The sequence below is a fragment of the Delphinus delphis genome, chromosome 1, assembly GCF_949987515.2.
Source record: "Delphinus delphis chromosome 1, mDelDel1.2, whole genome shotgun sequence".
In the NCBI taxonomy this organism is placed as follows: domain Eukaryota; kingdom Metazoa; phylum Chordata; class Mammalia; order Artiodactyla; family Delphinidae; genus Delphinus; species Delphinus delphis.
Window position 1 is genome coordinate 54,567,006 of NC_082683.1, and position 27,731 is coordinate 54,594,736.

The following is a 27,731-nucleotide window of genomic DNA, read 5'->3' on the forward strand; positions in this document are numbered from 1 at the left end:
AAAGAACTATAACATTTATTTTAAACATTTTATAATTACTGAAGTCATTAAGGTGAGCGAACTAAATTTCAAAACCACTTGTAATAATGTATTTTATAATAGCACTGTGATACTACATAACACAGTCCCTTTTGTATTAAAATAGTATTTTTTTCACAGACTGAAAAATATCTTTTGCTTTGTGGACAATGTTTTGTAAGATGACTTTATTTTCAGATCTTTTCTCTTTTTTGCACAAAACTATGTTTATGGTTTGTATCACAGAAGTGAAATATATCTCTGCATTTTTATAGCTGGTCTGTTTCCTTGTTTCCTTTGTTTGTTTTTAACTCAGTATAGATTTTCTTCAAATATATAATGGCAGTATTCAGATATCTCGCCCTATCATATCTTTCCTTATTTTCACTGCATGCATTTAATCACTGTATTACTTAATGTTTGATTTGTTATTATGGGCATTTCAAATAGACAAGCATGGAATTGTAATGACAAGAAGCTTATTTTATACTGAGGATATATGCATTTGTATTTCACACACCAGAGATGATATTAAACACTGATTATTTTATGCTGCTGTTTATTAAAAATGTTTACCATAAAATATTATTTCCTGAATATTGCTATCATGGAGGTATTTGGGAACTTTAATATTATCTCTCCTAATGTTTGACATTTCATAGAAAGAGGAATCATAATTCGTATTTACTGCTATTTCATTGAAATGATTATTTTTAAGTAAGCTTTTAAAATAGACTTGGACATTCTTTTGCTAGTGACCATAGGTGGAAGGCAGAATCCCAATGACTTTATGACCATATATCACCCACCTATATATGGCAAGATTCTAATTTTTAAAATCAAAATAATATATTGAATAATTACTTAACAATCAAATGTAATGTGAAAATTGGTTTTTAAAGTTGCATCTTTTTCTGCCTTGATGTTTCCATGTGAACTTAGACATCAAAAATCATCTTAGAATTCTGAAGAAGAAAAAGCTGTGTACATCTTATGTTCAACTTAGACTCCAACCATATTGATAAAATAAAAGAAATGTGGCCATTTAATTGTCACAGCTTATCTTTATGACCTTATTTGCCCAAAAGAAAGAGCTCCCCATCTGGCGATTAATACACACTGTCAAGGAAAATGAGTATCATTATGAAAGTTCAAAGAACTTGTCCATTTCTGCTATTTAATACAGAAGGGGATACAATAAAACCTTCAGGGCCTTATCCATCTGTTTTAGGTACAGCTCTTGTCACCGCCTCAGCGATCAAACTCAATAAAGCAATCACTTCACATGGCAGTGAGATCGGTGTCAGGCTGGGTTTCTCCCTCTCACTTGAATTCCTCAATCTGCCCTTCACTCCCATTTCCTTCTTATGTCTCCAGGCTCTTCCCCTCCCATCATCCCTAACTCAACTCTGTGATTGGGGCCTTACCCTTAATTCCTTAATCACCAACATCTGCAGGCTCACAGCACCACCTCGGATAATACCTCCTACACACCACTCAATACTGATTAAAGACGGGCTCTTTATCTACACACCTTCAAAGACGGTTACCTATCTCAGGGGTTCTCAAAGTGTGGTCCCCAGACCAGCAGATTTGGAACTTGTTAGACATGCAGATTCTCAGGCCTCACTTCAAAGTACTGAATCAGAAATTCTGGGGTGGGATCCAGCAATAAGTGAGAATTACAGGCCAGCCTAAAGGCCTGGGAGTGGAAGGTGGGAGGATGGTCATTTACATCCTTAGCAATGTGTATATAAACATTTAAGAACATTTCAGCCACTTTAGTCCCCTTAAAGGTAGTCAGGTTTTACTTCATCAAAAATTCAACACTAAAAACTTTTGCATTAACCATTTGGCAATTGGTTATATTTTCTGTAGTTGTTCACTTGGATAGAAAAGTAACAGCACCTAGATTTGCCAAGAATATACTCCTTGTCTAGTTCACTCAAGACCACATTGTTGGAAGGTGACCAAAAGCTTTTTCTTTCATATGGACAAGCACAAAAGAGTTGGTCTCTTAGTGTACCTTTTTTTTTTTTTGACTCCTTGCATTGCTGATTAACACAACTAAAGGAACTCTCCTCTGCTTTGCAACTTGAGGTCAAGGATAGACTAGTCCTTCTTGGGAGGGGGGAAGGCCCAGCTCCCAGTAAACAGCAAGCAGAAGCAGCTGCAGAGGCTGCCCGCCTCCCCTGAGCTTCCTGTGACAACCTGACCCAGTTGGCTGCATGCAGTCACCTGTGGCTGGTCCCACTGTGTTCCTTTGCCAGCTGCAGTCTGTCAGTCCCCACTGGCTGGCCTTGAGTACTCCTCTGCTCCGCTGTGCTCCCCTCTGCCTCTGGAGGGCGGAAAGCTCTGGGGGAGGTACGAGAGGTGAAGCTCAGACTCTTCATTTATAGAGCATTTTTTTCAACCAAGAGTTCAAACGCTAAGGAGGAAACGCTATATTAGAGGAGCAGAAGGAACGAGGGAGCACACACATAAGAGGAAAAGTTTTGCTGCTACAAGATGCCTGCACCTGAAGTTTGTTACCATAAATGCCAAGAGTGTTAGGAAGCTGTTAACTCAGAGGAAGGAGAGCCTTACAAACCATCAAAGCACCCAAGGTCAGCATAATCCTCTGGGAAATTAGGCTGGGAACGCTTCAAGACAGAGCCGTACAGGGAGAAGAAGGTCTGCTTACCTATTTATGACTACTTGGATCCTAGGCACCTATGAATTGGTTATTCACACGAGGACTATGACATTTGCTGACCAGGCGGACATGACACTGATCCTCACCCAAGTGACCAGGTTAGTAGCTGTTCTTATCCCAAAATGGTTAAATTAGGAGAACGACTCCTAAGATCAGATAGGGCATTACTGTACTTACATGTACTTACACTTGTTAAAAGGTCAATATCTCAAGAGCTCAACATGCTGAAATAAGGGGATATTCAATTTGCAGGAAAGTGGTTCTAAAGGTCAAGCTTCATGGACCTATGTTCTTGAATGTAAATTCAAAGACACACACGAAACTACAGAACTGGCTGCACAAAGACATAGATTAATGCTCAAGCTCTCCATGGCCGTAGAGGCACGTGTAATTTGCAACAGAAATAGGTGGAGATCAGGCTCCATTCTATGACACGTGCTCCTCAGCCATTGCAGCCCTTGGGCGTTAGGGATGTAACTCCAGTTATCATTGGGGTCCATCCTAACACAGTTCCCTGAAAGGTTTCTTTTGAGTCTCTGCCCCTTAGAATCTCTTGAAAGGAGTTGCAACTCCCCAATGGCATGATCTAGGTAGTTTACTAAGAGTCAACCTGATAAGACTAAAACTAATATTAAGGCAAATGACAGTTTAGGACTGAATTGTACTTCCAGAGTTCACTCTGGAAATGGAGTGTATTAGTCAGCCTGGCTGCAATAATAACTGCAAAATCTCAGCAGCTTGCCTTGTAGGAGCCAATGTTCATTTCTCACTCATGTCAGTCAGCAGAGGCGGGGCAGCTGCTGTAGCTGCTCCCAGGTCCCTGCAGGACACACCGTTCTCATGGCACAGGGAAAAGAGCAAGAGGCAGAACTGAAACAGTCACTCATAAAACTCGCGCTCAGACATGCTGTATATCACGTCCACCTCTCACGTTCTCTTGGTCAACACAAATTCTGAGGCCAAAGCTGACCGTAGGACATGGATGAATCTTGACCTACTGAGAGGCACCGCAAGCCACACCGTCACAGTCAGGGGCAAGGAGGCAGAACCTTCTTCCAGGGAAGGGGGTGAATAGTTGGGAACAATAACACAATCCCCAGCCCAGCTGAAGCCCTGAGTACATAGAGTCAGTATAGCAAACCAGGACACCAGCGCCCTTGTCTCTTGTGTGTGCGGCTAATCACTCACTGGTGTTCTTCCCAGCTGAGCTCAGAGTTAGCCTGAACAGTTTCAACATGCTGCTCTAGATAACCTACTAATCAGTCAAGAATGGCACCGGGAATGAAACTTATTAGCCAGCCCTACAGTAGGGCAACAGTTGCCAGACCTGGTCATTATCACAATGGTCTGGGGAGATTTTAAAAATTCTAAGTTCTCAAGACCACCCCAGAATGTGCCATAAAAGTGACCATAAAATCTATAAATTCCTCAGACATAGCATCTGACACTATATGTCCACCGCCCGCCCCCCCTTCACGGACCCTGGATGAGGAGAATGGCGCAGGCACATGTACTTTTCAACTGCTCCAGCCCGTGATCCGGATGACCTTGAGTAAGTAAAGCAATCTCTACTTCCTTATCCGTAAAACGGTATAAATGTAGCACAGAGGTTGAGAGTAAAGGTTCTAATGTCAGACAGCCTGGGTTTAAATCTTCCCTTCACCTTTTGGTAACCATGTGAATGTACACAAGTTACTGAACTGCTGTTTCTTCATCTGAAAATGTATCCACTTCATAGGATTGAAGCTAAGTAACGTACATGAGTTGCAGAGAAGACTGCCTGACACAAAAGTTCTCAAAAACATAGTATATACAATTTTATCCGTTTTCTCTAATACCTGTCTTTCAGAGTTGATATAAGCATTTAATGAGAACATATACAAATATATGAGAAGTATCTGGCACATAGGAGGTGCTCAAAAAGTGACAATGTTGCTATCATTATTCAATGTGTTTTAAACAATTTTTATAAAGCGATACATTATTTTCTAATGTGGTAAAATATTTAGAGCACAAATATCCTACTTAATTATTCATGCACATGCCATAACGTAGAACACTCCATACTGGTGCCAGTGAAGTGGGAGTGGGCTTAACCCATGAATGTTTCATCATCTCCCTTCAAACCACCCCTAATAAACACACACTAAGTAAAAACAGCTTCAAGACACATCGCTAAGCTATCCGTAAACCATATGTCATCCCTTACACCCCCTCCAAGCTGATTGCCACCTCAAAGCTTCTCCCATGTTGAAATTCTGGAACTCCCCAGGGGGCAACTGAGAGCGCTATGCAAAGGTATATTAAAAGCTTGGTCCGCCTTTGTAGATATACATGTGAAAGAAGCCTAGAATAATTATATCCTTTAACCAGTTCCCCTGCCCCCAACACACACACACACACACTTAACAGTCACAGTCGTACTTAGATATTATGAAATGCATTATCTCTCAGTGATTGGTGTTCCCATGTTGGGAACAAAGTGAAAGGAGACATGATTCTCCTAAAACACTTCAGCGCAAATAAAGTACCCAAGCAGGCACTGCATTCCTTCATCATAGGCATTGCTAATATCCTCTCCTGATGTAATTCTGGGCATGATGTTTCAGAACTATGATTACGAGGTCTGGGCACCAGCCTGCCATGAAAAACAAATAGACACAAACCTTTAAACACCAACTCCAAAAACAAACAGCTGTTACCAAATTGTCTACGCAACTCCCACCCTAAAAAGGTTCTTGAAGCCCAAGCTAGGATAGCCAGGGGTGCCAGTTTACCAGGGATTATGCCAGTTTTAGCCCTGAAAGTCCTTTTTCCTACGAATTCCCCCAGTCCCAGGCAAACCTGGACTCTGGGTCGCCCTAGCTAAAGCAAAGAAGGTGAAATAAAAGCCAGCATGTACTGATTTTGTGTCCCCCTCTGTTAGGTAGACACAAATATAGATATAAATAGTGATCCATGGGCCCCTGCATCTCAGGTACCTGACAGGGAGAGAGCAAATTATTTTACAGCTAACAGAATTCTGAAGTTTGGGGGAGCCTGCAACTGCAAGTTTACAAAGGGGAACCAAGCGTTTCTTTGAGCCTAGACTTTTATAAGCTAAAATAAAATTTTTAAATGAGAAATTTCAGGAATTCAAGTCACTGAACTATGCTGCCTACCTCTTTCTTCCTGTTTGATCTTTGAAGATTAGCATTCAGTATTTTTCATGACATTTATATTGAGGAAGGAATATAAGATTATTAAAAGCAGAGAAACTCAATATTGGGAACACACATCAAAAGGTCTTCAAGACAAAGAAGGGATCATATGATTTGAAACCAGAGTTACTAGAAGCATGTGTGCTGCACTTCATTTTCTAGTTAACAGTGTAACATACGTCAAAATATGATTTAAAACGCTTCTCACAGCTGAGCTGACATTTGGCGATCCTCAGCCTTCTTTTGCTCTTGAGGATGGGGGTTCAAATCCAAATGAGGTTAACACTTTGTACTGGTACATATTCCTGGTGGATGAGAAAAACAGTCTTTTAGTTTAAGTAAAACGAAAACATCTGTTCCACTCCTGAGGGAAAGAATTGTTTTTAAAAAGAGGGGGAGGGGATTCTTGGTTGTTAAAGCTGGAGATGGCCTCAGTAACTTTGCAAATGTTTAATAAAATAGACTGTCAGGTGCCTTGCTCACCGAGGATGATGAAAACTTGTGCATGAGCCTTGGTTCACTTCAGTTTTCAGGATGCCATACCCATGTTATCCCCTAACCCTGTCTAAAGCCATATGTTAATGTCTATCAACTGGTCCCAAGTTCTTTCCACACTGAATCAGGTAAATCCAGCTCAGTAAGTGACTGACCTTGTGCCACGAAGCTTGTCTTGGTCAGTAGCTGTGCACTCTGGGTAAGAAGTAGTATAAGTTAGCTATTGCTGCATAACAAAATACCACAGACTTAATATCTTTAAACAATACCATTTATTAGCCCACAACTCTCTCGGTCAGACCTCGGTATGGCATGACTGAGGGTCTCACAAGTATTGGCCAGGTTATGTTCTAATTTGAAGTTCAGGTCCTCTTCCAAGCTCATGTGTTTGTCCCACAATTCAGTTGCTATGGTTGTAGGACTGGGGCCCTGATTCTCTTGCTGGCTGTCAGCCAGCAGCCACTCTCAGCTCCTAGAGGCTGCCCAAATTCCTTGCCTCCTGGCCCCTTCCATTTTCAAAAGTGTCGACAGAGGATCTCCCTCACGTGGAATCCCTCTCATGCTTTCAATTACTCGCCTTAGGAAGAGCCCAGTCCCATTTAAGGGCTCACCAGATGAGGTCAGGCTCACCCAGGATAATCTCCCTTTCTTAAAGTCAACTATGCCACATAAGTCAACTTAATCACAGGAGAAAAATCTATCATATTCACAGTCCTGAGGATTATGCAGGGGGTGGAGCTCTTGGAGGTCATCTTAGAATTCTGCCTACCATAAGAAATATAATGCAACATTTCTCTTTTCAGTCCTTTGTACTGTAGTGCATAGTTTCTTAAGCTTTTTACATCACAGGCTATTATTAAAATGAATGAATTCCGTGGCCCCTGTTCTACCAAAAAAAAAAAAGTCTATGTGCACACACATACACATAGATATACAGACACATACAAAGTTGTCCACAATTTCAGCCACCCTACCCACACCCTGAGAAGTCAATCCACATTTAAAACTCTGTAGATGGAGGCAGAATAAGCTGGAGAGATGAAGGGGATTCCTTGAAGTATTTTAAGCAGAGAATTACATGATCACATGTTTAGTTTAAATAATTACTGTCAAGTTTTATGACAGGAAAGTGTGGAGACAGGGAATATAATATAAAGATGTTCTGTGTTCTAGCAAGAGATCACAAGGCTGTGCGCTTGGGCACTGGTGGTAAGGTGTGAGAAGAAGCTAGAAAAGCAGCAGGTCTTGGTAAGTGATTAAATGTAAGTCATGAGGAAGAGGAGGAGTCAGAGCGAACTTCAAGTTTCCAGCTTGAGAAACTGGGTAAAACAAACAGGATAGAAGGCTGCTTGAGAGGATGGGCGGTAATGAGTTTATTTTTGGATATTTTGAGTTTGAAATGTCCTTGAGACAGCCTGGTGAGAACCAGGCAGCTGGGTGTACTAGTCTGAAGTCCCAAGGAGAGGGCAAGGCTAGCAATAGATTTGAGGGGTCGTAGGAGAATATACCAGCTTGATTTTCACTGCACTAAAGTACCATATGTATAACAATTTCTAAAACTTCAGAACAAAGAATGCTTTAATTTTATCTTTCTCTCTTACTTTAACATAATTTCTCCTAGAGTAAAATTTTACACAAAAAAACAAAGGAGTCTGCATTTATTATCACAGTTTTCCCCTATCAGAGTAGGGGAAGGAGGGACCACAGGGCCACCACAGTATCATCAAGAAACCTAGTTAATATCCCCAAATTGGGTCCATTACTTTCTCACAGAAGCAGCCCTTTCTTCACTTTCACCATCCATTGCCAGTCCTACATAAACCCAAGTGAAAATCTGATGGCATCCGAAGGAGAGCCCCCCAAAATTCAATCTCAGGTCCTAGTTGATATTTTAATAGAAAAAAACCCTTTGTATTCAGTTCTATGAAACACAGAATCAAATCATTTTATTGTGCCAAATGTCAGTAAAGTTAAGATGTTGTTGGGAATGTCTAAGCTACCCTACCTGGACATGAAATTGACCATGGGAACCTTCTGAATGGTCTCCTGCACAATCCATTCTCCACAAGGCAGCCAGAGTAACTTTGTAAATGTAAAGCAGAGCATGACACTCTCATGCTTAAAGCCATTCAATGTTTCCCATTTCTATTCAAATAAAACCCAGACTTCTCACCGTGTAGGGCTCCATCCTAATCACATCTCCGCCATGTTCTCTCAGGCCCTCCCTGGTTCCCTTTTGAAGCCTAGCTTTTTCTTGACTGAGAACAATTGTGTTTTCCTCTTCCCGGAACTCTTTGCCCTCAACATTTCTTATAGCTGGCTCCTTCTCACCTTACCTTTCATGTATCACCTCAAAGTCTGCTCCTGACCAAGGCCTTCCCTGACCACCATTTCTAACTCTTAACTACCTACTCTCTATCACATTACTGTTTTATTGTCTATATACACTTGTGATCTGAAATTATGATTTTTGTTTTGTACACTTGTTTTAGTTTTGTATATTTACTTACTGAATATGGAGCCAAAAGGGCAGTCACTTCATTATTGTTCCATGGCATATGAGAAGTGCTAAATAAATATTTGTGGAATGAATGAACTAATTGAACTCATGTCCTGTTTCCATAAAATTAGTAAATAAATAGTAAGAAAAAATAGCACTCTGAGCAGGGATGCCAGTTTCTGTAGTTGACACCGTCAGATTAAAGCCTTTAAGTAGCTCACAGTGGGCTGGAGAATGCCATGAGCAATTGTGATACAGCCTGATAAATACTAACAGGGTCCTCTAGGATCACAAGAAAGGAGCCTAATCTTGTCTTAGGGGATTCCATAAGGAATCATAGGCAAAGGTAAATGTGAACGATGAGTGAAGGAAAAATGTGGGGAGGAAGGATGGAAGGAACGTCGTGAGTGTCTAGACAGAAGGGTCTAGCAGCAGGTGCAAAACTCTGCAGCAAGAGATGGGAATCTGAGAAATTTTAAGTAGTTCCCTGTTGTGGAGCATTCTCCCAGAGTAACTGCAGGATTCGATGACATAATAAGGTATGCGAACATATCGTGAACGCTAACGTGCCATATAAGTTATTATAAATAAGTGCAGACCTGTACTACTGGTCACTTATTACCTGATGGTTTCTGATATTCAAAGAAAAAGTAAACATTATTTCGGAGGACTTCGAGTGAACGCTTCTCTGACTTACAGACTTACATGCTAGATCCTCTGACTTCCCCCCTCCTTCCCCCCACCCCAGCTGGGTAGAGTCAAAAAGTTGGTGGAGCTCGCTGGCGCACGGGCAGCGGGGGTGGAGGGGGCCTCAACAACGACTCTCATTGGCCTTTCAAACTGAACCGGTTGGACGATTGGCTGCGGAGGTTTCCAGAGGCCGTCCTACGTCGCTGATTGGATGAGGAGCGGAGAAGCTCCCACCTCCTTCACTCTAGACCCCCCTCGGTCCAGTTGCTTGGCAACCGATTGGCATCCTCAGGCCGAGCCGGCACCCAGTTAGTTACACCTGTGAAGCGGAGACAACAAAGGGCTACGACCGCCCTACGCTTACGCCTTTCACGCCCACTTCACGCACAAGCAGCACGGGTGGTCCCAGAAGCTCATCCAGGTTTGCCTTCAGATGGGCTGTGGGCTGGCCCTGCAGTGACACACCGCAGTTGAGAAAGTGCTCACGTCTTCCTTCTGAAGTCCTCCTTCGGAAGAGTCAGAGGAGAAAAAAAGTCACTGTTATATGTCCAACTTAGAGCCACTTATCTTGGGAGCACGCAGCGTTCTGAGGCTCGGTCGAGAAAGCGAGTAACTTATGTCAGTTAACTAGGTGCGGGAAGGTGACCCATAACCTCAGACACCTGCCTCAGAGCGAACCCTAGGAGTGCGGGGACAAGTGCCAGACTCTGCTGCCTTATCATGTACAGCAGAGCCTACATCTTGCTGCAAAGAGAATTCCAAGAGTTGAAGAAAAACAATTATGAGGTGAGTACTGGAGACCTGGAGGGTGTGTTTCATTGGAGTACCAATTTTTAAAAGCAGTTTAATCTGTGTTTATTCTATAAGGCATAATTTAGTTAAACATACTTTGCCACTACAGACTTGTTTAATGAACCTATTTCAGTATAATTATCTGCTTCATAATAATAACAACTATTTGCACTTCATGATAATAGTTAACAATATTGAGCACACTATGCTGAGTAATTTATGGGCATTTAAGCCCTGAATATCAGGGTCCATCAGGTAGTAAGTGACTAGTAGGTCCAGGGTTGCACTCATTAATTACAATACTACAAAATAAGTTCGTAGTATTTTGTTTTACCTACCAGAAACCTAAGCCGCAGAAAGGGTCAGTAAATATTTGGCCGCAGGATTCCATCACAGGGTTTTCTACTACTTCCTGTCTAGAGCACTTTTTGCCAACTTCTGTCACATATAATACAGAAGCACCTTTCCCTTATAATTTTAACACAGAGCAAGGCTTTGCCCCTAATGCCACCAATGAGGTTTCAGTGTTCATAGGCTGTTCAGTGGTTGTCATAGGCTGTTTCATCACATACAATATGGAGAATTTAAAAATGGAAGGGGCGAGGGTGTACTTAGAAAGAATAGAAAGCCGTGCATAGAAAGAGGGTGTAGCATGCTTACCAACAGCTGCATAGGGTGTAGTTCAATGGCATTGCTCTCTTTTCACTCCTGCCGTAGAAGTATTGCCTTAACAGGAGATGTCGGGAACAATTATTGAGTTCAACAACAAACATTCGAGAGGTATGAAAGTAACATTTGATGTTGTTTCTGCTCCACCTGAATTTTGTGGCTTTCTGTTGAAAGAAAATCTGTTGAAGGGAGAAGTGTTAGGTAAATATAGATAATGTAGGTAATAGAGATGTAATGGTTATCCAGACTAGCACTTAACATACCTAATAACTATGTGGTTGCTCAGAAGTATTTATCGACTATATTTAAGTGTATTTCTCAGCATAACCAATAACCTTATTCTATGAAATCCATTCTTGTCCCTCCATTGGAATAATGCCTCAAGTGTAGGAAAATTTTATTTTTATATATGAGCATAATTTTAGAGTTGTGTTTTTCTTAATGAAAATTTTCTTACTTCATGGCTTATATAGCATCCATATGGTTTTTAAAATCTTTGAAGAAATGCAAGCTTTCCAACTATTTCTTTCATTTTGAATTTGAGTCTTAAATTGTCTGTTGTCTTACATAGGCCACACATTCTAGTCTTGACCTTACTGTCCCACTTGTGATTTGCACACTACACTACTGATTTATTTAAAATTTGCTATTGCATGTTTTTCTGGAATCTATCTTCTCTGTAATAAGGCGATATATAACACCTTCCCAAAATCAAAAAAAAATTATCAGAAAAAGAAAACGTAGAGCTTTTGGAATTCATTGTAATCTAATATCTGATTTTCCAAGCTGCACTAAATATTAATCTTTTTTCTGCTTTAATTTTTCTTAATTAAAGGGTATTACTGGCTTTCCTGTAAGTGAAGATATGATGCAATGGGAAGCTGATATTGAAGGTCTACAGAATACAGTTTGGCATGGTTTGTGCTTTCAGAACTAATTTACTTTTTTAAAAGTCTTTGTATTATTAGCCTATTTTCTTTAAGGTTGCATTGTATAAATTTCTAGAATTCTTAAAGTATTTACATGTTATTTTTTTATTATATGGTTTAATTTTTTGCCATTTGTCAACATGGATGGAAATTTCAGGTTTGAATTTTTCTTTATGCCCAATCTTGATGTTATCATGATTTTAAGAAGCACACACAGGAAAGCATTATCAATTGAGAATATCATCTGACAGTCTTCCATGAAGTCAGAGAATAGCTAACAAAATGCCTGTTGGCAGAAAAATCCCACAATTATGTCTCATTTTTTTCCTCTATGATTTTCCCACAAATTTCCATAAATCAAATTCTCAAGCAAACTAGGCAACTATAAGCTTTAATGACCACGCACTCTTACAGTTGCGGATTAACAAGATACATTTGTTTAGTGAGGTAGGGGAGAAAAGCATGTAAGTGGGTAATTACAATAAAATATAACATGTTCTATTATGGATTTTGAATGGAATACCGAGGAGGCAGTGATTAGTTAATTTTGCCTTGGAGAGTCAGGAACGGCTTCCCAAGGAAGTGACCCTTGAGTTGGGTCCTAAAAAATGTGTGAGAATTCACCAGGTTTAGAATCAGAAGGAAATCCAGGCAGAGTAAACAGCCTGACATGAGGTGGCAAGAGAGGGTTCTGGAGCAGTGAGTTCAGTAAAGATGAGATACACAGTGAAGGGGCCGGGTGTTAGGGGGACAGGGTCAGTGGGTAGAAAGGACTAGTGGGAATGTGGCTGAAAACATGGAATTAGATTGTGAGGAGTCTGTTATACCATCTAGAGGAGTCTAGGCATCCTATAATCCAATTTACTTATTAATATAATAAAACTCTAGGGACCTTGGGGAGGCTAAACTGTAGGAATAAACTTCAGTGTTAGGTTACAGTTAATCAGTTCAACATGACACTTTAGTAAAAATGTTTCTTTTTGTATCACAGGATCATTCTTCCAACTGAGAATAAATTTTACATCGGAGTATAATTTTGTCCCTCCAGTTGTGAAATTTAGAACAATTCCTTTTCATCCAAATGGTAAGGAACAAATGAAATTTTTATCATCACGAGTTCTGTCCCCATTAACCTTGTTCTTTGTTAGTGTTTAATAATTTTTCTTTTTAATCACTTTGTTACGATTATAAAAGTAAGCACGCTTATTGGGGAAAATATTAAAAGGCAGAAAAAAATTATCACCTGAATCCTAATTCAGAGAGATACTATTCTCTATATTTAACCAAATTTATTTCCTTCTTCTATGTATGCATTTTATCTACATAGTTGAGTTATTACACAAAGTTTTATATATTTTTACTTAAAGTGACATAATACATTTATTTCTGCAATATTAAACATTCTTCAAAATATAATTTTTAATGACTGAATGATAAACTTAATTCCTGTATTGTTCAGTATTTTAGTTGGACCTAATTTTTTACTATAAAAATAATGCACAGACAAATTAACAGTTTAGAAAGAAGTAAGTTAGATTGCTACCTCAAGTCATATGCGAAGTAAATTCTTGATCGATTACAAATGCAAAAAATTTTAATGCTAAAAAAAATCTAATAGAACTTTTATGGGTGTGGTGAGAAAGGCTTTTCTAAAAACAACAAATCCTAGAAACCATGAGAAAAGCATGACACATTAAACTACATAAACTTTTTAAGACTTCTCTATAGCTAACGACATTATAAACAGAGATAAAAACACACTGACTTTTGCAAACTGAGGGAAAATATTTGCAATGCATAAAACAGAATATTTATAATATGTAAAGACCACTTGTGGATCAGTAAGAAAAAACAGAAAGCAACAGAAAAATGGGCAAAGGTTATAAACAAGCGCTTTTTTTTTTAGTGTGTTTTTGTTTTATATTGAGGTATAGTTGATTTACAATGTTGTGTTATTTTCAGGTGTACCATAAAGTGATTCTGTTATATATGTAGTCTTTTTAAGATTCTTTTCCCTTATATGTTATTACAAAATATCGAGTATAGTTCTCTGCACTATATGGTAGGTCCTTGTTACTTATCTGTTTTATATACAGTAGTGTGTATATGTTAATCCCAAATGCCTAATTTGTCCCTCCCCCTGCTTTCCCTTTTGGTAACTGTAAGTTTGTTTTCTATGTCTATGGGTCTATTTCTGTTTTGAATATAAGTTCATTTGTACTGTTTTTTTTTAAGATTCCACATATAAGTGATATCATATGATATTTGTCTTTGTCTTGCTTACTTCACTTAGTATGATAATCTCTAGGTCCATCCATGTTGCTGCAAATGGCGTTATTTCATTCTTTTTTAATGGCTGAGTAGTATTCTATTGTATATGTATGCCACATCTTTATCCATTCATCTCTTTTTTTTCTTTTTTTTTGGCGGTACACGGGCCTCTCACTGCTATGGCCTCTCCCGTTGCAGAGCACAGGCTCGGGACGCGCAGGCTCAGCGGCCATTGCTCATGGGCCTAGCCGCTCCGCGGCATGTGGGTTCTTCCCGGACCGGGCCACGAACCCGTGTCCCCTGCATCGGCAGGCGGACTCTCAACCACTGCGCCACCAGGGAAGCCCTATCCATTCATCTCTTGATGGACATTTAAGTTACTTCCATGTCTTGGCTATTGTAAATAGTGCTGCAGTGAACATTGGGGTGCATGTATCTTTTTGAATTATAGTTTTCTCTGGGTATATGCCCAGGAGTGGGATTACAGGATCATATGGTAGCCCTATTTTTAGTTTTTTAAAGGAAGCAGCATACATTTCTCCATAGTTGCTGTACCAATGTACATTCCCAACAACAGTGTAGGAGGGTTCCTTTTTCTCCACACCTTCTCCAGCATTTATTGTTTGTACACTTTTTCATGATGATCATTCTGACTGGTGTGAGGTGATACCTCAACATAGCTTTGATTTGCATTTCTCTAATAATTAGCAATGTGGAGCAGTTTTCATGTGCGTGTTGGCCATATATAAGTCTTCTTTGGAGAACTGTCTATTTAGATCTCATGCCCATTTTTTGATTGGGTTGTTTTTTTTTTTTTGATGTTGAACTGTATAGCTGTTTGTATACTTTTACGATTAATCCCTTTTTGCTTACATCATTTGCAAAATTTTCTCCCATTCTGTAGGTTCTCTTTTTGTTTTGCTTATGGTTTCGTTTGCCTTTAAGTTTAATTAGGTCCCATTTTTTTATTTTTTATTTTGCTGTACACGGGCCTCTCACTGTTGTGGCCTCTCCCGTTGCGGAGCACAGGCTCCGGACGCGCAGGCTCAGTGGCTATGGCTCATGGGCCTAGCCGCTCCGTGGCATGTGGGATCTTCCCAGACCAGGGCACGAACCCATGTCCCCTGCATCAGCAGGCGGACTCTCAACCACTGCGCCACCAGGGAAGCCCCCATTTGTTTATTTTTGTTTTTATTTCCATTACTCTAGAAGACAGATCCAAAAAGATATTGCTGTGATTTATGTCAGAGTATTCCGCCTATGTTTTCCTCTAGGAGTTTAAGAGTATCCAGTTTTACATTAGGTCTTTAATCCATTTTGACTTTATTTTTGTGTATGGTGTTAGAGAGTGTTCTAATCTGATTCTTTTACATGTAGCTGTCCAGTTTTCCAAGCACCACTTATCGAAGAGACTATCTTTTCTCCATTGTATATTCGTGACTCCTTTGTCATAGATTAATTGACCATATGTGTGTGGGTTTATTTCTGGGCTTTCTGTCCTGTTCCACTGATCTGTATTTCTGTTTTTGTGCCAGTCTGATACTGTTTTGATGATTGTAGCTTTGTAGTATAGTCTGAAGTCAGGGAGCCTGATTCCTCCACCTCTGTTTTTCTTTCTCAAGATTACTTTGGCTATTTTGGGTCTCTTGTGTTTCCATACAAATTTAAAAATTTTTTTGTTCTAGTTCTGTGAAAAATGCCATTAGTAATTTGATAGGGATTGCATTAAATCTGTAGACTGCCTTGGGTTCTATAGTCATTTTGACAGTATTGATTCTTCCAGTCCAAGAACACATCTGTTTGTGTCATCTTCAATTTCTTTCATCAGCGTCTTATAATTTTCAGAGTACAGGTCTTTTGCCTCCTTAGGTAGGTTTATTCCTAGGTATTTTATCCTTTTTGATGTGATGGTAAATGGGATTATTTCCTTAGTTTCTCTCTGATTTTTCATTGTTAGTGAATAGAAATGCAACATATTTCTGTGTATACATTTTGTATCCTGCAACTTTACTGAATGCATTGATGAGCTCTAGTAGTTTTCTGGTAGTGTCTTTAGGATTTTTTATGTATAGCATCATGTCATCTGCAAACAGTGAAAGTTTTACTTCTTCTTTTCCAATTTGTATTCCTTTTTTTTTGCAGTACGCGGGCCTCTCAGTGTTGTGGCCTCTCCCATTGCGGAGCACAGGCTCCAGACGCGCAGGCTCAGCGGCCATGGCTCACGGGCCCAGCTGCTCCGCGGCACGTGGGATCTTCCCAGACTGGGGCACGAACCCATGTCCCCTGCATCGGCAGGCAGACTCTCAACCACTGCACCACCAGGGAAGCCCTATGTTGACTAAAAGTGGCGAGAGTGGACATCCTTGTCTTGTTTCTGATCTTAGAGGAAATGCTTTCAGCTTTTCACCGCTGAGTATGATGTTGTTAGCTGTGGGTTTGTTATATATGGCCATTATTATGTTGAGGTAGGTTCCCTCTATGGAGGGAGAAGTTTGTATTATGGAGAGTTTGTATCATAATTCGATGTTGAATTTTATCAAAAGCTTTTTCTGCATCTATTGATATGATTATATGGTTTTTATTCTTCGATTTGTTGATGTGGTGTATCACACTGAATGATTTGTGGATATTGAAAAATCCTTGCATCCCTGGGATAAATCCCACTTGATCCGGTGTATGATCTTTTTAAAGTATTGTTGGATTCAATTTGCCGGTATTTTGTTAAGGATTTTTGCGTCTAGGTTCATCAGTGATATTGGCCTGTAATTTTCTTTTTTTGTGAAATCTTTGCCTGATTTTGGTGTCACAGTGATGGTGGCCTCATAGAATGAGTTTGGAAGTGTTCCTTCCTCTGCAGTTTTTGGAATAGTTTCAAAAGGAAAGGTGTTAACTCTTCTGTAAGTGTTTAACAGACTTCGCCTGTGAAGCCATCTGGTCCTAGACTCTTGTTTGTTGGGAGTTTTTAAGTCACAGTTTCAATTTCAGTACTTGTAATTGGTCTGTTAATATTTTCTATTTCTTCCTCGTTCAGTCTTGGGAGATTGTACCTTTCTAAGGTTTGTTCATTTCTTCTAAGTTGTCCATTTTATTGACATATTGTTTCTTGTAGTAGTCTCTTATGGTCCTTTGTATTGCTGTGGTGTCGGTTGTAACTTCTCCTTTTTCATTTCTGATTTTACTGATTTGGGCCCTCTCCCTTTTTTCTTGATGAGTCTGACTAAAGGTTTATCCATTTTGTTTATCTTTTCAAAGAAGCAGATTTTAGTTTCATTGATATTTTCTATTGTTTTCTTAGTTACTATTCCATTTATTTCTGCTCTGATCTTTATGATTTCTTTCCTTCTGCTAACTTCGGGTTTTGTTTGTTCTTCTTTCTTTAGTTGCTTTAGGTGTAAGGTTAGGTTGTTTATTTGAGATTTTTCTTGTTTCCTGAGCTCAGGTTGTATCACTGTAAATTTCCCTCTTAGAACTGTTTTTGCTACATTCCATAGGTTTTGGATCATTGTGTTTTCATTTTCATTTGTCTCTAGGTACTTTTTTGATTTCCTCTTTGGTTTCTTCAGTGATCCATTGGTTGTTTAGTAGAATACTGTTTAGCCTCCACATGTTTATGTTTTTTTGAAGTTATTTTCTTGTAGTTGATTTCTAATCTCATAGTCTTATGGTTGAAAAAGATGCTTGATATGATTCCGGTTTTCTTAAATTTACCGAGACTTGATTTGTGCCCCAGCAAGTGATCTATCCTGGAGATGGTTCCATGTGTACTTGAAAAGACTGTGTATTCTGCTGCTTTCAGATGGAATGCTCTATAGATATCAATTAAGTCCATCCGGTCTAATTTGTCATTTAAGGCCTGTGTTTCCTTATTGATTTTCTATCTGGATGATCTGTCCATTTATGTAAGTGGGGTGTTAAGCTCTCCCACTATTATTATGTTACTGTCAAGTTCTCCTTTTATGTCTGTTAACGTTTGCCTTATATATTGAGGTGCTCCTGTGTTGGATGCATAGATATATATATATATATATATATATATATATATATATATATATATATATGTACACACACACAATTGTTATATCTTCTTCTTGGATTGTTCCTTTGGTCATTAGGTACTGTCCTTCTTTGTCTCTTATAACAGTCTTTATTTTAACGTCTATTTTGTCTGATATAAGTATTGCAACTCCAGCTTTCTTTTGATTTCCATTTGCATGGAATACCTTTTTCCATCCCCTCATTTTCAGTCTGTATGCATCTCTAGATCTGAAGCGCGTCTCTTATAGACAGCATATATTTGAGTCTTAATTTTTGTACCCATTCAGCCAGTCTGTGTCTTTTGGCTGGAGCATTTAATCTATTTACATTTAAGGTAATTATCAGTATGTATGTTCTTATTGTCATTTTGTTAATTGTTTTGCATTTGTTTTTATAGGTCTTCTTTCTTCCTTTCCTCTTTTTTTAAATATTTTATTGAAGTATAGTTGATTTAAATGTTAATCTGCTGTACAGCAAAGTTATTCAGTTATGCATTTATATATTCTTTTGCTTACTGTTTTCTATTATGGTTTATCACAGGATATTGAATATAGTGCCCAGTGCTATACAATAGGACCTTGTTCTTTATTTTCTTTCTTCTTTTGTGCTCTTCTCTTGTGATTTGATTATCTTTAGTGTTATGTTTGGTTATCTTATTTTTTTTGTGTATATATATATATATATATATAAAATAGATTTTTGATTTGTGGTTCCATGAGGTTTCGATATAGCATTCTATACATATACATGATTATCTTAAGTTGCTGATCTCCTAATTTCAATGCATTCAAATGTCTTGCATTTGTACTCTTCTTCTCTCATGATTACTAGTTTAGATATCATATTTATGTGTGGATGATTTCCTATCTTTACTGTATGCTTGCCTTTATGGGTGAGCGTTCCCATTTTGTAATTTTCTTGTTTCTAGTTGTGGTCTTTTCTTTTCCACCTAGAGAAGTTTCTTTAGGATTTGTTTTAAACCTGGTTTGGTGGTACTGAATTCTTTTAGCTTTTGCTTGTCTGTAAAGCTGTTGATTTCTCAGTCAAATCTGAACAAGAGCCTTGCTGGGTAGAGTATTCTTGGTTGTAGGTTTTCCCCTTTCATCACTTTAAATGTATTGTGCCACTCCCTTCTGGCCTGCAGAGTTTCTGCTGAAAAGTCAGCTCATAACCTTATGGGGATTCCCTTGTTGCTTTTAATATTTTCTCTTTATCTTTAATTTTGGTCAGTTTGATTACTATGTGTCTTGGTGTATTTATCCTTGAGTTAATCCTATATGGGCCTCTGTGCTTCCTGGACTTGGGTGCTGTTTCCTTTCCCATATTAGGGAAGTTTTCAGTTGTTACCTCTTCAAATATTTTCTCAGTCCCTTATTCTCTCTCTTCTTCTGGGACCCCTATAATGCGAATGTTGGTGCATTTGACATTGTCCTAGAGGTCTCTTAAACTGTCCTCATTTCTTTTCATTCTCTTTTCTTTATTCTGTTCTGCGGCAGTGATTTCCACCACTCTGTCTTCCAGCTCACTTATCTGTTCTTCTGCCTCATTTATTCTGCTATTGACTCCTTCTAGTGTATTTTCCATTTCAGTTATTGTATTCTTCAATACAATATTGTATTCTTCTTGGTTGGTCTTTATATTTTCTAATTCTTTGTTAACACCTTCCTGTAACTTCTCACGCTGTGCATCCATTCTTTTCCTGAGCTCTTGGATCGTCTTTGTGATCAGTACTCTGAACTCTTCCTGGTGTAGATTGCCTATCTCCGTGTCACTTAATTCTTCTTCTGGGGTTTTATCTTTTGCTTTCATCTGGAACCTCTTCCTCTGCTGTCTCATTTTGTCTAAATTTCTATTTCTATTTTTATGTATGTGGAAGGTTGGTTATGTTTCTCAACCTTGGAGAAGTGGCCCTCTGTAAGGGATGCCCTTTGTGTCCCAGAAGTACACTCCCCTCTTGTCTTCCAAGGGCCAGGGACCAGCTGGTCCCAGGGTAGTTTCTGACTTGCATTTGTGGACTTAGTTCCGCAGGCTGCCGGATCATTGTTTTCTTGTTTCTTGTGTCCACTCCCTGGTGGGTGAGGCTGTTGATGGACACTTGGATTGCTTCTGTATCTTGGCTATTGTAAATAGTGCTGCTGTGAATATTGGGGTGCGTGTATCTTTTTAAATTAGTGTTTTCATTTTTTCTGGATATATACCCAGGAGTAGAATTGCTGGATCATATGGTAGCTCTGCTTTTAGTTTTGTGACGAACCTTCATACTCTTTTCCATAGTGGCTGTACCAATTTACATTCCCACCAACAGTGTATAAGGGTTCCCTTTTCTCCACATCCTTGCCAACATTTGTGATTTTTAGACTTGATGATAACCATTCTGACAGATGTGAGGTGATATCTCGTTTTTTTTTTTTTTATCTCGTTGTTTTGATTTGCATTTCTCTAATAATTAGTGATTTGAACATCTTTTCATGTGCCTGTTAGCCATTTGTATGTCTTCTTTGAAAAGATGTCTGTTCAGGTCTTCTGCCCATTTTTTGATTGGTTTGTTTGTTTTTGATATTGAACCATGTGAATTGTTTGTATATTGTAGGTATTAACCCCTTGTTGGTAGCATCATTTGCAAATACTTTCTCTGATTCCGTAGGTTGTCTTTTCATTTTGTCAGTGGTTTCCTTTGCTATGCAAAAGCTTTTAAGTTTAACTAGGTCCCATTTGTTTATTTTTGCTCTTATTTCTTTTGCCTTAGGAGACTGATCCAAGAAAATATTGCTATAATTTATTTCAAAGAGTATTCCACCTATGTTCTCTTCTAGGAGTTTTATGGTTTCTGGTCTTACATTTAGCTCTTTAAACCATCTTGAATTTAATTTGTATGTGGTGTGAGGGAATGTTCTAATCTCATTGTTTTGCATGTGGCTACCCAATTTTCCCAGCACCACTTGTTGAAGAAACTGTCTTTTCTCCATTGTATATTCTTGACTCCTTTGTTGTAGATGAATTGACCATAGTGCACGGATTTATTTTGGGGCTCTCTGTTCTGTTCCATTGATTTATGTGTCTGTTTTTGTGTCAATACCATGATGTTTTGATTACTGTAGCTTTCTAGTATAGTCTAAAGTCTGGGAGGGTTATACTTCCAGCTTTGTTCTTTTTTCTCAAGATTGCTTTGTGGCTCCATATGAATTTTATGATTATTTGTTCTAGTTCTGTGAAAAATGTCCAGGGTATTTTGATAGGGATTGCATTAAATCTGTAAATTGCTTTGGGTAGTATGGCCATTTTAACAATATTAATTCTTCCAATCCAAGGGCATGGGATATTGTTCCATTTCTTTGAATCATCTTCATTTTCCTTCGTCAGTGTTTCATAGTTTTCAGGGTATTGGTCCTTCACCTCCTTGCTTAAATTTATTTCTAAGGGTTTTTCTTGCTGCTATTTTAAATGGGATTTTTTTCTTTCTCTTTCTGATATTTCATCATCAGTGTATAGAAATGCAATAGATTTCTGTATATTAATCTTTTATCCTTCAACCTTGCCGAATTCATTTACTAGTTCTAATAGTTTTGGGGTGGAGACTTTAGGGATCTGTATAAAGAATATGCTTAATATTCTTATTAATATTTAATTAATAAAGATTTTGTTTCCAGTAACAATGTTGCAAATAAGGAAAAGAGAAATAACTCCAATGTCCATTAATATAGGAATTTTTAAGTAAAATATCTTACAGGTATATACATTGCTTTTAAACATAGCAAGGAAGATATATGAAGACTTTACTCTTTGGTCATTCTTGTGCCCTGGAATCTTCACTACCTGGCATATTGTTAGTGCTCAAATATTTTTTGAATAAACATGTCCAGAAATATGTTGTCAATTTACTATTAAATGAAAAAATACTTTGAAGAATAAAATGTAAAATATAATTCTATTTAATAAAAAAACCCAAAAACTACACACACACACACACGTGTGTGTGTGTGTGTGTGTGTGTGTGTATGTGTATTTTTTTCCAAATACTGACTTAGTTAATTAACTGTGTTAGGGCATAGGCCAACCTTTCATATATCTTTCCAATTTATATATTGATGTAATGGAACAAAGCTGGCAGGGAGGTTTTGCCATCCTCAGTGTGTGGGTTCAATTTCTTGACCTTAGACATTTACTCTGTCACTATTTCCAGCCAGTGGTAAAGGGAGAGAAAAAGAGAAGAGGGCAGAACAACTTCCTTAAGAAAATATGATCCAGAAGGTACACACTTTACTTCTGCCAATGTCTCATGATTAAGACTTAGTCACACGGCCACATCTTGTTAGAGGAAAGGCTGGGAAAATGTGGGCAACTATGTATTCATCTAAAACCACATGGGGCAATGGGGATGGGGCAGGCATCAAGTTTCTTATTATAGCGAGAAGAAATGGAGGAAAGAGAGAGCAAATACTGGAGGACCATGAATAGTGTGCACAAAACTTTCTATACCATCATCTTTTCTTTCACCACTGAGTCATAATTTCACTTGTAACTTACAACAGTTTTAATACCAACTAGGATTTGTTTCTAAATTCTTTTATTGCATTGTTCACTCAAATCTTGTGTCCATTGCGCTGTTACTATTATGGTAGTTTACAGTACAATGTACCAAATCAAACACCCCTCTTTTCACCTTTTCAAAATTTTCTTCCCAGGTCTTACCTTTTTATTGCAAGATTTTTCTATTGAAATATAAATGTTTTTCTTATTCATTTACAAAAATTATTTATACATTAATAAAAGTATTATTAATAATGATAGCTATCATTTTTTGAGGATCCACTATGTGCCAGGTACTCTATTAAGGGCTTTATTTTTTAAATTCTTTTCAGTGAAAGGAGGTACTTCAATCATATCCCCATTTCATATACTAAGCAAGTGAGACCTAGAGAGGTAAAGTTAATTGCTCAACGTCACACAGCTGATAAGTGGAGGGGTCAACTGTCAAATCTGTGTGTCTGACACCAAAGTCCATGCTCTAACAGCTGCTCTGTATTAAGTGTCTGTCACATGCAATGCAAATAATTTTCCTGCTTTGTCATTTGCTTTCTAACTTTGCTATGACCTGTTGATGTTCATAAGTTTTAAATAATAATTTTATGGATTAATATTAATGTATTATTTTAATACAGTAGACCCACATACTGGCCGTCCCTGTATAGATTTTTTGGACAACACTCATAAGTGGAATAGAAGCTATACATTGAGCAGCATCTTACTTACCCTCCAGGTAAGAACAGATTAATATAATGCTGTCTTTAATACTTTTAATTACCCCAATTACTCAAAATATAACGAATAAAATGTACAATGCATAGTTAAATGTTTAAAGGATTTGAGTAAGCTTATATAAATCAATAACATTTCTACGTCAAGACTGTAAAATGGAACTTCAATTATAAAGACGATTATTTTTAAAGTGAAATCGATAGATTAGGCCCTTCCCAGCCAAAGAATATGTATTTTATAAAAGAAGAAAAGAACTGTTTGGATGGTGTCAACTCTGGAAATACAGTCTTAGGTTTGCTTTTGGCTCCTAACTTCACTTTATAATGTTGAACAGGCCTTTTGGATCTTTCCGCATTCATGAACCTTGCCTTCCTCCGAGAGGTGAATCAAGTGAGTACAACGTAAAATGTTCAGCTTTATCCTTTGTTTCTGACAGTACTAGAGACCTGCTTTTATAAGCTTTCATATCAAACCCCGTGAACAATTAAACCAGGAATTTCCTCCTCTCCTCAGTAGATGCCTGTTTCTAGAATGCACCCTTCACCTCCTAGATCCATGGTCTTTAGAAGTATGCCTCCATGTTGTGTTATTCCCGACCCTCAAACAGCCTCCCTTCTCATCCTGAAATGCTAAGGTAAATGATTTGAGTGACACTTGCTTTGACCACTTACATCTGGCTCAGCAAGATTCTATCCACTAGAGTCTGTCCACGATATTCTATCTATTTATCATTGATAATATATGGAGATAAACTATTAAATTTTGATCATCTGGAATACCTGGAGAATAAAGTATTCTGGCTTAATTGAATTTTCTCTGTAACATAGAATTATAACACAAATTTCATCTCTCCCATTTCTTGTTTTTGAAAATAAAACTAATCATTAACTTTCTATCTAGTCATCTTAGTATGCTGAGTAAAATTTAATATTTTTAAAAATTCAATGTTCAATTTATTTATTCATTCATTCTACAAATATGTGTTGAGCATATATAGCAGTGCCAGGCCATGTTCTGGGAGAGAGATTGGAGCAAAAACTTTGAGGAAGTAAGTGAGCGTGTTGTGCAGAGATTTGTGATTGATCTTCTGGATTCCTTCAAACTGAGTCATCCTGTCTCTTCTACCTAAATAGGGTTGGCCTTAAAAATAGTAAAAATGAATGTTCTCAGGAATGTAATGAGTGAGGGCAAACCAGAATGAAATGGTGAAAAATTTGAATAGCAGAATAATTTAATAAAAGGTACATTGAGGGCTGTAATTTTAGATAGCTTGGCTTCACATCTTGGTTCTGCCACTTAATACCTTTGCACTGTTGGACAAGTTTCTTCACTTCTCATTGCCTCAGTTTCTTCATCAGTAAAATGGGGCTGTTAGTAGCTACCTCATATAACTTGTGAGGACTAAATGAATAAATAACATGTAAAGTACTTAGAACCATGAGTTGTCCAAGAAAAGAATTCAATAAAATCTAGTTAATATTTTGATTGTTCTTAGTTTTAACCTGTAATACAAAATGACAACAAAGTGTTGCCAAATACATCATGGAAAGCCAGTAGATTACACAGTTGTTTTTATTTTTCAAATAGATTTATAAAACAAATATGCCCACATTAGAGAAGATTTTTAAGATAGTGGAAAGGAAAAGAAAATCACTGGTAATCATAAAGAAAATTCCTTACCCTATTGTTATTAGCATTTTCTTCTAATTTTGTCTCCTTTGTTTCGGTTTTAAATCTTCAGTTCCACATTTCCTGCAGGGTCAAGCCCAAATTCTGTTGCCTGACAAATGATGATCTACTTCTCACACCTCGGCTTTAACTCTCCCAAACACACTGTGGGATCCCGCTCCTATTGAAATATTGATATCTTCTTTTTTTTTTTTTTCCACTCACAGTGCTTGGTTCAATTCATGTTAAAAAGCATTTATAGAGTTCTAAACTCTAAAGTTACAAACCTAAGTCAGTCTTGCACTTTAAAAAGTGCTCAGTCCAGTTCCGCATCTGACTAGCAGCCCATTTTATTCCCTCTTTCTCAGTCTGTTCAGCAAGCAGCTGCTCACATTGTAAGAGTCGGGTCAATAGAGCCCTCCTCTGCAATGCCTTTCCTGATTTCCTTTCCTAGGTGAAATTGATGGCTTTGGTTTTGGCGGGAAGGAGGTTTTCTTTGCAAAGTGGTACCCTAAGCAAATCTCTATGAGAGCGCTATAATGCTCTAACGCATATACCGTTTCCTTATCTGTCTTCCCCTGTTGGACTGTAAGCTCCCTGAGGTCAGGAAACAAGTCTAATTTGTGTGATAGGTACTAAGTAACATGATTGAAGCAACAAATCTGAATTTTTACATCGTTGCAATGATGGTATATATGTTCAAATTATATAGCCTATTTCCTTTTCACTTCACATTTTATCTCAAGTAATTCCAGATTGCTACAATTAATATTTTAATGGCTATTTAATAGTACTTTGAAGGTCAGTGCTGCCCAATAGAACTTTCCGTGCTTACGGAAATGTTCAATATCTGTGCTGTCCGATATAGTAGCCTCTAGTCTCATGTTCTACTGAGCACTTGAAATGTGGCTACTGTAACTGAGGAACTGAGTTTTTCATTTTATTTAAGTAATTTAAATTGAGATTGCTTTCTGACTACTACCTTTTGAATAACAGGTGAGACACATTTATAATTATCACATTGTTATACAAGGGGGTGGTACTTGAAATGGTGCTTAAAATACTTTAAAGTCTAAATATGCTAATCATCTCCTCCTAAAATTTTTATAATCTTGATTTCTTTGAAAACTTGTACTTCCATATACAATGAAAAAGTAAGTACCAACACTCATCCACAGAAGAAATTCCAATTTCATGGGCTATAACTAATTGGATATTACAACATGTACCTACTGGTACAGTTGTTTATTGATGCTTCAGATGTTTGTATTTATCCTCCAGATGGCTTTTTATATTATTTCATACTATCACATGGTGACTTTAAAAGTTGGACTGTTATTTTATTTTTTTACTATTTTAGCAGGGTGTCTGATTTATATATTTTAATTATTCCTTACATTCTAGTTCTTAAAAAAATCATTAAATATACTTAATAGCTTGTGTGTATATTATATGAAAAGGTCTTAGGCACAGTGGTCAATGCAAAGACTATTGAATAAACTTTACCAGATGTGCCTCTCTGAGTAAGATTATCTCTCCAGCCAAAGAGCAAAAGCTCGCTCTTGAAGAAAAGTTTCATCTGCTTCCCACCCACTTTGAAAGATATAGTGCAATCCTTATTTAAGCAATTATAATATTCTGGGAAATATAGCCCAATGTGTTTTCCAAATAGAAAAAAAAAAAACAGCAGAAAATTCTTGTTGGTTTTGAAATATCAGATGTCAGATTACTGCTTTTATTAGTGAAAGATTGCTATCATTTCCATGACTCTTAAGCCACAGTAATCCACTCTGACCTGTATCTACACTTAAGACATTCTGGTAGTTGTTCTTTTGGCTGTATTTTATTATCTAATTTGTATGTTATAACGTAAGATTCAGTATATTGAATTATTGAATAAATTTTTCAAATTTGGGCTAATATTAATTTTGAGATGCCAGATAAACAAGATCATGGTCTAGCAGAACTATTAAGTTTTAGTTACTACTGGTCACCTATTTCGTCCAGATGTGCAAATACTATTGTAGGCAGAATTTTGAAGATGTCCCCCAAGACTCCCATTCTCTGGTTACTCAGTCAAACACTAATCTAGGTGTGAAGGAACTTTGCAGATGGAACTATGGTTACTAATTAGCTCACCTTAAAATAGAAAGGTTATTCCTGAATTATGCAGGGGGCCCAAAGTAATCCCATGAGCTCTTAACAACAGAAAAGGAAGACAGAAGAGTCATTCAGAGAAATACAGTAAAGACGGAGAAAGGATATGACAGGAGGGGAGCAAACACGAGAAGGATTTTTCACACCTTTGCCTCTGACACGTAGGGGTCCAAGTGTAAGGACTGGCGAGAGACATCTCAGGGTTGAGGGTAGCCCCCAGTTAATCACCAGGAAAGAAACGGGAAACTCAGTCCTACAAATACTGAAGTCAGGAACTGAATTCAGCTAACAGACAGCCTGAATGAGTTGGGAGGCATGTTCTTCCCAGAGCCTCGACGACTTGATTTCAGTCTTGT

The 27,731-nt window shown here is 37.9% G+C and overlaps 1 protein-coding gene across 1 annotated transcript in view; it reads left to right on the forward strand.

The window, feature by feature from the left end:
* Positions 1–10,318: 10,318 nt before the first annotated feature.
* The window catches only part of UBE2U (ubiquitin conjugating enzyme E2 U), a 39,782-nt gene continuing 22,369 nt past the window's right edge, over positions 10,319–27,731 (forward strand). The window contains exons 1-4 of the mRNA XM_060005699.1: positions 10,319–10,384; positions 11,895–11,976; positions 12,980–13,072; positions 23,454–23,551. Coding sequence (XP_059861682.1) covers positions 10,319–10,384; positions 11,895–11,976; positions 12,980–13,072; positions 23,454–23,551 — 339 coding nt within the window. The remainder of the gene's footprint in view (positions 10,385–11,894; positions 11,977–12,979; positions 13,073–23,453; positions 23,552–27,731) is intronic.